The sequence below is a fragment of the Branchiostoma floridae genome, chromosome 3, assembly GCF_000003815.2.
Source record: "Branchiostoma floridae strain S238N-H82 chromosome 3, Bfl_VNyyK, whole genome shotgun sequence".
Lineage (NCBI taxonomy): Eukaryota > Metazoa > Chordata > Leptocardii > Amphioxiformes > Branchiostomatidae > Branchiostoma > Branchiostoma floridae.
In genome coordinates, this window is record NC_049981.1 from 835,067 (window position 1) to 848,010 (window position 12,944).

Below are 12,944 nucleotides of genomic sequence, written 5' to 3' on the forward strand. Positions count from 1 at the left end.
AGGTGACTTCAGTTTAGACTTAAGAACGAAATCCGAAGAATCCTTTATCCGATTCATAAAACACATCGTAGACAGTCAAGTTTGATGGATCGTATTGCATGATGGGAAACTAGGGCCGGACACAGTGCGCATGCACCGCATACGTAAAGTCCTGGCTTCCAGCGCTACCCATAATGCCCTGCGTTTCCCAGCATACAATGGGATCAGTGAAAGTGAGTTGTCGTGGTTTCTGGTCTCGGTTCGGAGTTTTTTCTTACGATTGGGGACCGGTCTGTCTTCTCAAAAACATTGTTTTTAGTCAGGAAAAAATTCATAAGCGCGCTGATGTCATCCATAAAATTTACTTGCTGTGGCCTTACTAAGGCACACACTTGTGAAATATACATGATTACTTCTGGTAAGCAGCCTTCAAAGTAAGCGTTGGGATATATTCATAAACACAAAATAGAATTTCAGGAAAAATGAAACTTCGTCTATCCAAGAAGGTTAAAAAGGACTTGGTCTATTCAATACTAATTCAATAACATACATTGATCTCAGTATATCTAAGCAGATTTTACATAGAATATCTTATGCAAAGATACAAACATCATCATATACAAATCACATGCCATATCCAAATCGTATATGTGCAAAATACAAGCATGTCATTCATGTACAAGCATGTCATTCTCAATTTAAATTCTTTTCAATGCTAATTAGATTCTATCATTAAGAACAATGTTTAAAGCAAGAGTAACAAAAATTGGTTACAATAGAAAACAAGCAAAGATTATAAATCTATGGCAATAGAAAGCAGCTCCAAAAATATATAAACAACCACTCTGATTTTTCAGCACCTATCCTTACTTGGTAACTCAGGGGAGGCCATGCAACAATCCCATCATTCCTTGCAATACTTATCTTACAATACACATCCCAGATGGATTACAGTGGGCAACAAGAAATATAGACTTGTCACGTCAGCCATCTTGTTTGTGTATTGTAGAATATGTGTTGCTTTGAATTCTGGAATGGTTAATACCTCCTTCCTTGTGAACTTATCTAGAATAGTACATATTGCTATAATAGGGCCTCATTTAAGAATTTCTTTGGCACGACAAGCTTATTGAAAACAATGCTTACATCAAGCTCAAAATTTTAAAAAAATTCGAACGTCTAAAAGTAATAAAAAAAGTCGATACATGTGTACATGAATGACAATTACTGACTCACAGGGCAACGGACATTGAGAAGGTATTTGCTAACGAGCATTCTACAGACAACAATGCCAGACATCAACAGTTTTTCCTCTAAATTCCAGGTCATTTAATGACATGGCAACGATATCTTAATGTCTTGTAGAAAGCCTATGAAACCCTATCCAGCCTTGAGACTACAGGCCTTTCCACAGGTCCTAATGCATGCTGGGAGACGCAAGGTACTATGGGTATCTTCAAGGGAAATCCGTTGCAATTGCATACCCATAGTGCCCTGTGTCTCCCGACATGCTATGAGATTCGTAATAAGGTTTGTAAAGTTATCTGAGAAGTCGCTAGATGTCGGTTTCCTCAGGGTGAGGAATCTTGGGTAGCTGGTCTTGGTAGAAATCAGATGGGAACTGCAGGATGGATGACGTGTCAGGCTGACAGAACTGATTGATTGACAGCTCGTCCTGACGACAGAAGAGAAACAACATCAGTCAGTGAAAGAACAACTATTCACTTCAGAATCTGCAATCTAGATTATACATTTCATCTTTTTTATTGTGTTTGTCTCCTGTTATACCTAAAAAATGTGGGTATTACTTTTCATCCTTTTGTTTGTCTTGGTGTGTTTTTAAATTTATAATCACTGGCCCGGGTCCAAGTTTGTTCCGTGGCCAAGTTGTAACTAGAGACTGGCAGGATGCAAAGGTTGAGTTATGCGTAAAATAAATGATCAAATAGTTCTCATTATCAAACGTGTTGTCTGCATTATTCACATTCTGAAACCTATAGATATCAATATCTGATTTCAATAACTGACCTCTGACCCCCACAAATGGCTTCTCCTCAGGTCGTCCGTGTACGGTGGAGGTGCAGTCCCGGTAGGGGGCGCTGCGTGATCGAAGGTGGCGTTCCTGTAACCATCAGGTTCCCTCCCGAGCTCACCGTCCTGGGCTGGCTCTGCAAGGCGAAATGCAGGCTTTAGTGTTGTGGGTACAAAAGGAACCAATTCAACTAACCATTACTCAGTAAAGTACGAGTTAAGATACAGTCAAATCTTTTCTGGTGGCCATGTCGGCAAAAGAAGCGCCTGGCCGTTGTAGCCACGTTTTGGCAGTACCTTAAACAATGTTTTTTCTATAGTGACTCCCTATTAGATCATTTCCCCAAAATAAGTTTGATTCCTCCTTTTTCGTTTACCGTTCTGTACGAAGACTAGTACGATTGCTGCAAGGAGCGCTACGTATATTGAGCATAACATACACAACGCCTTCCGGTGATTTTTCTTAGCACAACACTATTTGTCAGGGTTGACGACACTGTGGGTTAGGGCTGGGTACCGGTACAGAAAATTCAGGTCCAGGTCCAGTTCAGGTCCAGAGAATCAGGTCCAGGTCCGGACCTGAACCTGGACCTGATGCAGTATGACTCATACCAATGGTCCATTTCACCACAAAGAAATCTGTTTGGTGGAGTATTAGACATAACACTGGCGTTTTAAAATACTACAACGCTAACTGCACCTGTACGATTGACTGTAAACATTGGTAGAAATTACTATAAACTCTACTCTACTTCACTCTTGTCATTTTCTTCCAACTGCAAGCGCCAAAACGTATGAATGCCTTATAAAATAATATGTTAATTTTCTAATCGGTCCAACATCCGGTCCACCTAATTTTTTCAGGTCCGGTTTTTCTGGACCGGTCCAATAAGAAAAACCGGTTTTGTACCGGTACGCTGTACCGGTACCCAGCCCTACTGTGGGTGTATCGCAGGGTAAGAATTCCGTCTAGCGATATTTCTTAGTACTACACTTACTGTCAGGGTTGACGACATAAGTGTGATTCTTGTTTTGTCGTTTTCTGTTCTGTAGCAAGATAACAATGATGGCCGCTAGGAGCGCTACTGCAGCGATGATTCCCACGATAATTCCGATGATGCTTGGGACTCCCAGCGCCGTTTCAGCCTCTTGTGGGGCGACGATTGCTATGTCTGAAAAAGGCAAATCAAATGGTAAAAATCACATACTGAACGAGTACATTCCTCTGCAGTACCACAAAATGTCGCTAGGAGGTCAGTTATCGAAGTTCAACTTTTTTGTTGCATCTTACTTTTTTGAATACTACATATTACGTTGTTTGAGTACACCCACACAATGAGACTACAGACGTCACAGAAAATATACTGGTGATCATCTTAGCGAAGGTAATGACAATTCCTGGCTTCGCACCAAAGCCGTCGCCAAAAGATGAGAGTTTGGTGATAGTTATTCTCTGCTTGGCTCCGTCGAATGTTGAACCAATGAAAGAAATAGGCCAAATAGGCTGATCATTTTTGCAGAGAAATTAATCTAACGGTACAATATATAATACTTATACCGTTTGCTTGGTGAGTAAATATCTAAGTTTGATTTACAAAATTCTTAAAGCTTGCGTAGATATATTACGATTTAGTGCAGTGCAAAACGAGTGAAAAAATGTTATTTTAACCTTCTTCCGTAGTTGGCCTGGGTGTAATCTTCGGGGGGAGGGTGGTGTCTGATGGGAAAAGCGGACCACAGTTAGTAGAGTCAACCACACTGTTATCAACGTTAACTCGTTAACCAATTGATCATTCATTAACTAAATTAAACGCACTGGCATCACGTTTAAATCATAAACAGTCAACTATTTATTAGATAACTGTACAGACCACACAGCTATCAATGTTAACTCATTAACTGGTCAATCATTCTATCAACTACACAGACCACACTGGAAAAATCTGTTAACTGTACATGTTCCATCGTTCCACTGACCCATGGATTTCTTCATTGACCAATCGGTTGATTCTTTTAACTTCTTGTGCTACTTTTAATCTATAGTAGCCAACTCTCTACTTCAGTAACCCCTCTGTTGCGAGCTGATAAAAAAATAATCTCTCTGTCGTGTACTTTTGGTTGGTTTTATATAATCCTACTCAGATAAATATGGACAGTTTATAAAAAAAGCTACATTCTCGCTCATAGCTTGCTAAACGGTTGACAAACCTGAATTTGAAAACAAAAATGATTTCAGTACAATTTGGATTTAAACGTGAATGATTAGCAGAAATCTCAACATTTCCTCAGACAAGACCCCATACCCACCGTAAATGCTGAGCCTGATGAGCACGCCCACGCTCCTCTGTGCCTCCAGGGGCGGGATCGGTCCTGACGACTCGCACTCGTACTTCGCCAGGTGATCGCTCAGGGACACCAGGTGTGTTAGTCTGGACACAGCGTCACCTGTGGAGAAAAATGACGCATTTAAAAAAAAGTGAAAGTAAGTGAAAGTGATCTTAAACCAGGTCCATAATTTTGTTCCATCTGTTTTGTTAAATCAAAATAATAACAAAATAACAAAATCATATGCATAAAATCATGATCATGATCAATTCAATCGACGTTTCTGTAAGCGCCTGTCACCTTCCTGACTGGTTTACATCGCACTGCAGCATAGGTGTCGCTGCTTACAGGTGCAGTCCCAAACGTTAAGTATTTAGATCTTATATATACATATGCATTTAATGGGGTGCTTACGATGCGGTTCCAAACGTAATTAGTTTAACTCACTGAATAGTTAATTTTCCACTGATTGTGACATAGCAGACATACAATATGTACAGTGTTTGCAGGGTAATTGTAGGAAATTCTTCAACCTTCTTTTCAACAAATTTTGTTTTCCCGCTTAAAGTAGACGACATGAGAGTAAAATCTCTTCCTCCGAAATGTCCTGTGTTTTAAAAACATTCTCACTTCCGCTGGTTTGCACTTCCTACCTATATTCGTGTCTGGATCTGCAGTGCTGTTGTAGGTGTACAAACTGCTGTCCACCGCCACGTCGTCGATGTACCATCCCAGCTCTGCGGGGGGTTTCCCGCCGCTGGACGTGCACTCCAGCATCAGTTCCGCGTCTAGGGGGAGGGACGTCGTTCCCAGGTTCACCAGCACACCGTCCAGGTAAGCGGTTAGAACCGGTCTACTCGGGAGGACTGAAACAAGAGCAGATATGCAAATTTAGGAAAGTGGCTATCATCAAAAGATACTTGACAACAGCAATCAATATATCATAATCTGACATTAAAATACAACACCATGGTAAGCCGCTAGGGGGCCCCAAATCTAAATAATTTCGAGGTCTCAAGATGGACTACGCAGGACTCACATACCAAATGTCAAGACTTCCATCTATGCGTACTCAAGTTTATGTCGTACTTTCTCTCTCTCTTTCTTTCTTTTCCTTTCTTTCTTTCTATATAATTCTTTCTTTCTTCTCTTTCTCTCTTTCTCCCTCTCACACACATACATACGCACACACTGACACACACACACACGTTTCTATTTCCTAGCTGTCGTACCTGTAGATAGTGTAATGTTCTTACCTAAGATATCGAGATCCACTATCGCCAGCCCCTCTGAGTTGCCCACCGTCACAGTACACGTGTACTGCCCAATGTCCTCTAACGTTAGACCCTCTATTCTCAGATTTATCTGGTCCACTATGGTGACTCGGTCGGCGTAATCCGGTCCCGGGGGCGTCACTATCCCGTCCAGGGCCATGAAGTAGATGATTTCCCGCCCCTTTGTCCACTTGAAGGCCCTGACCTCCCCGGGACGTGCATCGTGGTCGCACAGGAGAGAAGCGGCGCCACCGTCCGCCGCACGAACTGCAACTGGCTCCTGACCAAATCCTGTAGAGGTATGACAATAACGACAGTTAATAGATATACAAAACTGGAAATCCTGCTGTACTGAAGAAATCCGCTAGGGGGATTAGTAAACTTTGAAATCTATTTTTTGACGCATCTCAACATACCGAATCCATCCATCGGTCTCTCTAGGTATCAAACCCACAAAGCCTCAAACAAGCAGTACCAAAAATGCTATCAGATAGTAGTGGCTCCGTCCCTTGCTCGTCCTCAAAAACTTGTATATACTGTAACGTGGGGTGCAACATTACAATTCAACAAAAGTACGGTCAAACAACACAGGCAGCTTGGCTGTTACACCGAATGAGTCCGTATAGCGGCGCTTCTACCACAGCTATGTGGCCGACAGCTTGGCATTCATCACGTACATTACCTCACTCTATTATACGCTAATGAATGAAAGAATGAGAGGAGACGTTTGTTGTACATTATTGCCCAACCAAACTTATCACAGGTCTCAACAAACATAACCTCGAAAAATCCTGTAATTTTCAGGTAACGCTCGGCTCATAAAGTGGCAAAGTAAAGCACAGGCAAGAATACGACTTGGGTGTTTTCCCACATTAGTTCGCACGGCGGCGCTTGTACAACATTCTTTTTGTAGACAACTTCCTGACATTCACCACACACAATTACCTCACTCTATAAAAACCCAGTATCCGAGAAAAGTCGTCACGAAGTGAGGGTAAATCTGGGCCGGATTAAAGCGGGATTTCCCTTTATCTGATTGGACGTTGTGGTTAGATATCCTGCCTTTTAAGGGGGAGCTCAAGCGCGCTTAGGGACCGTCCGTTATGCATCATAATCTGGGTCACAATTTGAAGTAGTTCAGTTAAATATTTGGGTGATAATTCGTTTTGACTGAAAGGGGTTTTTATCCATTCTACATTTAAGCATTTTTAAACTTTATCACCACGAGAGAGCGAGAGCGAGAGATTGAGAGTCAGTGAGAGAGAGAGAGAGAGAGAGTCAGAAAGAGAGAGAGAGAGAGTCAGGGGGAGAGAGAAAAAGAGAGTCAGAGGGGATCAGAGAGAGAAAGGGAGAGTGAGAGTCAGAGAGAGAGAGCCAGAGAGGATCAGAGAGAGAGAGAGAGAAAGTGAGAGAGAGAATAAGAGAAAGAGTCAGAGAGAGAGAGAGAGACTACACCCAATCAAGCTCACTTAGTAACCTCTACTCTTCTCCATACTTAGTGTGTTGGGTTCTTTTACATACAGAGTTTTAGTGCCTGAAGCAAGCTCCCCCATACGTCAATACCAATCTCCTAACGCCCCTCCCAGTAATTCAAATGGTTGCTCCCCTAGCGATTTCATCCGTAGGCACTTCACACACCACTTCAATGCTTTAGAGCATGGCGGCAGGCCTTCTAACCCATTGTAGGGCGCCTTTTGGCGCACACTCAGGTTTCATGATCTCACTGACAGAGAATGCAGGCCCCGTATACCGCATAAAAGACGACCCATCGTGGTAAAAGAAACTTATAAGGTCAATAGATATGGGTGATATCCCAAAGATAATTTGCTATTATTTTTAAATAATTCCCTTGGCTACGTAATGTAATGATATATACATGTACAGTTAATACTACCCAATTACTTTGGGAGGCCAAATAAATACGGGGGTTTAATTTCGCGGGGGGAGATTGAGTGTTCGCGATGTTTTTCTAAGTTGAAACTGTCATACAGCATAAGAAGAAATGTTTGCAGTACTTCGCGATGAAATGTCACTATGAAAAAAACAAAAGAAAACCAACGCGAACATTTTCTATTTTACAGTAAAACTATACCACGTTCGCCGTAACGTTTCTGTTGTGTGGGATTTCTGCAATAGATCCAACAATCGAAAAGATTCTACGTTTTTCCCCACGTTCTAAGACGACATTTTGAACGAAACCCCAACGACTATCCCGAACTATACACACGACGCTCGGTATGATGTCGTTAGGTTATCGCACGACAAATATGAACAGGACTTATTTTTGTAGCTTAGCTGCAACAAAAGTCGCTGTCGTGATCTTCCTTTCTGTAACTTCTTCGTACTCTGTTTGCAATATTTGTACTAGTCGGTTCGTTTCTTTCTGTTATGTCTGCTATGTAACGAATGTTTGATAAAATAACATCTTGGTTTCTTGGATTGTTTAGCAAAACACACACAGACAAAAACGGCAAGAACCGTAATATTTGTACCCGACGAAAGTGAAAACATTATCAGAGTAGTTTTCAAAACGTTGAAAGGCTTTAGTAAGCTTTTGGAATGCCTTGTGTGTTTGGACGCTGTGTGTTTCAAGTAGAGGGTGTCACATTAGCAGTTACAACTTACAAATGTTTAATGTCTACGGGTTTTTTAGTCAGAAACCTGGCAACAAAAACCGTAGACTTCATCCATGGAAAAAATAATCCTTGAACCACCGATTCTTTACGTGGCTATCTGGCTTTTTGTGACTTGCCACGAATAATACATTCCTTAGTGTGGCTAGGTTTTCGGTGCCATTTGTGTTTTTCTATTAGGCCATAGCAAGTCAATTTCAATTTATGGATGACTATCTGACCATCCCCGAAGAGGAAAAACATGTTTTTTCTGAAATCAGGCGAAAATTAATGCGCGCGCTGATATCATCCATAAAATTTACTTGCTGTGGCCTTAGTGGAAAGCATAGCCCGAGAAGTTGTGGATGGGTCCTGAAAGACTCCTGATTATCTTGTTACGTTGGTAGAGGTCGGGAAAGCAAAGGTTTTGCCAAGCCCCCTATCGGTGTTCTGCGGTACTGCTGCGGAAATTTCTGTTCTAATACTTGGTCAGCCCTTGGCATGCTATGGTCTTGCATTTTGGGTGGTAGATAGCTTTGGGGGCAGAGAGTGGGTGTTTATACCTACATACCTACTTAGTTATAGGTTACGTAGCGGCTTTGCTGGAATTGCAGGGGTTTATTTTATTCGAGGCTTTGAAAAACGATAACTTGAAAAAAGTGTTGACGGATCCTGTAGATAGTTTTGGCATGTTTTTTTTTTGGTCTCTTTTAACACGTATGGACAGATGATGAAATAGAAGTAAAGATTGAGCAGAGATTCAGGTTCCAAATTTGACTCAAATAAAAGTACGGATATGATATCTGGAATTCTCTGTAAGCCTCTAGGAAAGTCACGACGGGTCTTCCTCTTTTAATCATGAAAGTTATTACACAGGTTGTTTGCCAAACAGTGACAGTTCATGAGGTCATGTTTTGACTGGCCATTGTTCCAGATGTGATACAAAGAAAGTCAAAACACCAAGTCATTGCCACTGCCCGGGGCTATATAGCCTTCCTGTTGACTGTAAACAACAATGCTCTACCCATCCGGCAATGTCATGTTCGTTCTCCTTTTTCTTGTATGTATACATTTAGTCAACCCGTTTTGAGCATCATTCGGCGTAATATACCGGATTCGCAAGCGAACACATAACCCTAGTTATTACATCATTCAACTATCCTATTGCACCGTAGGTTTTTACAACGTTTTGACAAAATTTTGCGAATGAAATTCGATTGAAAAACAAATGAATACTCTATAAGTCTGACAAAAAGACTTTACTACCCCCCTCCCCACTTCGTCTTGTGTTAAAAGCCGCTGAATGTAAAGAAAGGCAGTGAAGGTCAAAGGTACGAGTCAAGGGCATCTGGTGCCCCCCTCCCCCTTCGCCAGGTGCGTCCAACATCACTCCTTATAAGGTTATATAACAGGACTTTGTTCGCTGACATATGACGTCATTGCCCATGAACGCTTACCTACACCCACGCCAGACGGTTGACATACACGGCACAAATCCTACTTTGGTGACTTTGGTTTAGTTTTCTTTTTGTTCAAAAATTCACATAAATCCATGGTTATTGTTAACATTCTAAACTATTGTCATTTATTCCTTGTGCAATACTGAATTTAAAGTTACGCACAGACAATCATAAAACTATTCTGTTAAAAAATGGTTGGATATAACGTTACACGTCTATAGCTGTAAACGTAGAAGGTACTGTAAATATTTAAATTTTCGCGGTGGTTATATTCACTCTGACCTCTTCATCAAGAAATATGCACCTGTGACCTCTACCGTGACCTCGAACAAAAACAAATTTTTACAGTAACCTCTTTTTGCCCCAAGAAAGAGATAGAGACGGTTTCTAGAACCCTGAGTGTTATACAGGCCTCACTTGAGGCGCTGACAGAAAAATGTGGTGTCGGAATGTGATAAACAACTTGAGGAAACCAATTTGGGCCGAGACAAACGACCTGATGACAGACACCGTCCACACGTGAGGTTAGAAAAATGGCATCGGACAAGGGACGACAAAAATAGTATCCCGACATACGTAAATCAACATAACATTCTTGCCTACAAAACCTAAAGGATTTCTTTCGTTCTTGTTTGAAAAAATACACCAATTCTGTGGAAAATGTAAATGTGTGAAAATATCACTAGCTCTGTCTTTGGTTAAACCGCTAATTGCCATGCATGCTGTCATTGGTTGGGTTGTTAATTGTGATTGACAACCAAGGTCCGTTTATTCCGATAAGCTGTGAGGATGAAAGCCAAAGTGTTGCCAGAAAAGAGGCATGTAAAATCCCTTAGTTGTGTAGCAAGAAATATATATATATATATATCATTGTAAGCTCTTAATTGTCAGTTTTCTGTCATGAAGTTTTATAAAATCTGGGAAATTTAGTCTCATAACTTGACGCTTTTGGATCACCCAAGAAAGCCGGCTTCAATCATAGCCTTAGGGCCTAGTACTACCCGTAAGAATTTCTTGAGATCCAGACTATGACTAAGTGTATGTTAGAGTGTATAACAAACACTTGACATTACTATACTGACGTATACGCTCTAATTAACGTCAACAACAGGTAACGCCCTATCTTACTCTCCAAGCAGATGCAAGAGGCTCCGGCTTATTCTCCAAGCAGGGGTTGATTCGCGGGATTTCTACCTTCCCGCTCGGTTTGAACCGTTCCGTTTTGAGGCAGAGGTGAGAGGGGCGAAGCGGTAAAAATCTCCGCGACTCAACCTCTGTTTGAAGAGTAACTCCTGCTTGGTTTGGACGTCTTTTTTTATGTTTTTGGGGGGGCTTTCTATTTTGTTAGATTTTTTAGTACGTCCAATAGCCATAAAAAATGACAAGACTGATAAAAACGCTAAAAGGGACGTCAAAAAGTCGGACCTAACCTCTGCTTGGAGCGCCTGTTTGAAATGTAATGTGGCAGAGCAGCCAATAACAGGTCATGATCTAAGCCGGTGCCGCCATTGTGCGAAGAGTTGACCTTTGCCCTGAAAAGTTCTAAATTTTCGCGTCCTTTGTGCTCCGGTACAGTGGAGTAACAAATACAGATTGGACGACTTTTGAACCTGTCAAATGCCGACACATGTTGGAGAATGTTTTAGGCATAGGGAAAAACGTTGTTTCCGGTTACTGGGCCGACACCAGAAATAAAACCTACCAAACCTAGCCGTTTCTGAAGGACTAGTATCACAGGTGGACTAGCATGAGACATTAAATTTTCAATATGACATCTGAGTGATAAAATGTTGTGGAATTGTTTTTTCAATATGATACCTAGCTACTCTTTATGTTAACACTTTGTAATGATATATCTATATATTTAAGATACGGCGTTGAAAACACCAGTCTCTGATAAATTTCAGTTCTACATTGTTGAATTGTAAAAGACAATCGATATATACGGACCCTATATATTTTGTCGGGAAGAAATTGAAAACGCGACATTTATTTTCTTACCTGTAGGTCTCTTCGATGTCAATCATAGAGGTAATTGTTACTTCTACTTATTTCACACACACACATACGCACACACACACAATTGTAGTTTTCAAATTATGTTTCTCAAATTGTACCTTGTTCACGGTAATATCCTACTAAACAACATCATTACAGATGACATGGTGTATTTTTAACCAAAATTGAAAAGTATTTGATTCAAAGTTCTGACAGTTTGACGAGTAGATTTCAATCCCAGCGCACGTAGGTCGCGTTGCCATGACGACAGTCAGTGACGTCATGACTTAGCCATGACGAATTGCAGCCATTTAACCACTTGAACCGACAACCACATGGCGGGAACACGGCTAAACCTTTCATTATGTCCTACAGTTAGGAAAAACAGTCTGACGGGAAAACGGATTTCAGTAATCTGCAGTAACGCAAGACGTGTGACTCCATTCCCGCATGGGTTGGTCTTTTCGGATCAGAAAACGTTACTGTAAATAGGAGTAGTAAGAGATATGTTTGTTCCATACAACCGATGTAACCGTGAAAGAAAGAATGAAGAAAGAAAGAAGGAAAGAAAGGAAAAGAAAGAATAAAAAAGAAAGAGAAAGAAAGAAATAGGGATAGAGAAAAAGAAATATGACAAAAAAAGAAAGGTGACTGAACAAAAGAAAGGAAGAAGGAAATTTTTGGGAGGGGAGGGGGCCGATTCGCGAATTTTAACACAGGTCATATTCTCTAATGCAGGGAAATAGCTTTCCAGCACCTTATATCTTGACATAGGAGAACATGGCCTATTTTGGACATTGCAAACCAGAGCTTCACCAAAAAAATAAACGTCGGTTACACCTTATGTCTGTAAAAGACCTGGCTTGGTTTGAAGCAGGGGTGTGTATGGAGGGTCCGGGGACTCGACAACTTCACAGAATTCACAAGAACAACTACGTTCTACGGCAAAATCAACCATGCAGCGTAGTTACAAAAAATTTAGTCACCTGGCTATATACAAATTTGTGGACAAAACGGCTTGCCTTGCGATTTATGGGGAATCAAAACAGGCTGCCAACGTCTTACGACAAGGAGCATGCAGGCGCTTTTGAAGGAAAGCCTGGCTTGTGTACGGACGCAAGTCTATAACTTGGAACCGGAAGACAGACTGTCCAAGTCCTAAGAAAGTGTTTATTGTGCCTCGCGTCAGGCCGGTAACGGTACCCCCGTTAGAAACCAGACCCGGAGTAAGAGTGAACAAGACGACTCTGTCCTTGTTTCTGTAG

At 41.3% G+C, this 12,944-nt stretch overlaps 1 protein-coding gene across 1 annotated transcript in view; it reads right to left on the reverse strand.

Moving 5' to 3' along the window:
• Positions 1 to 2,979: 2,979 nt before the first annotated feature.
• LOC118411016 (fasciclin-3-like) overlaps positions 2,980 to 12,944 on the reverse strand; it is a 16,045-nt gene continuing 6,080 nt past the window's right edge. Inside the window, exons 2-6 of the mRNA XM_035813017.1 lie at positions 5,592 to 5,900; positions 4,989 to 5,201; positions 4,318 to 4,455; positions 3,680 to 3,727; positions 2,980 to 3,182 (exon numbers count right to left, since the gene is read on the reverse strand). Coding sequence (XP_035668910.1) covers positions 2,980 to 3,182; positions 3,680 to 3,727; positions 4,318 to 4,455; positions 4,989 to 5,201; positions 5,592 to 5,900 — 911 coding nt within the window. The remainder of the gene's footprint in view (positions 3,183 to 3,679; positions 3,728 to 4,317; positions 4,456 to 4,988; positions 5,202 to 5,591; positions 5,901 to 12,944) is intronic.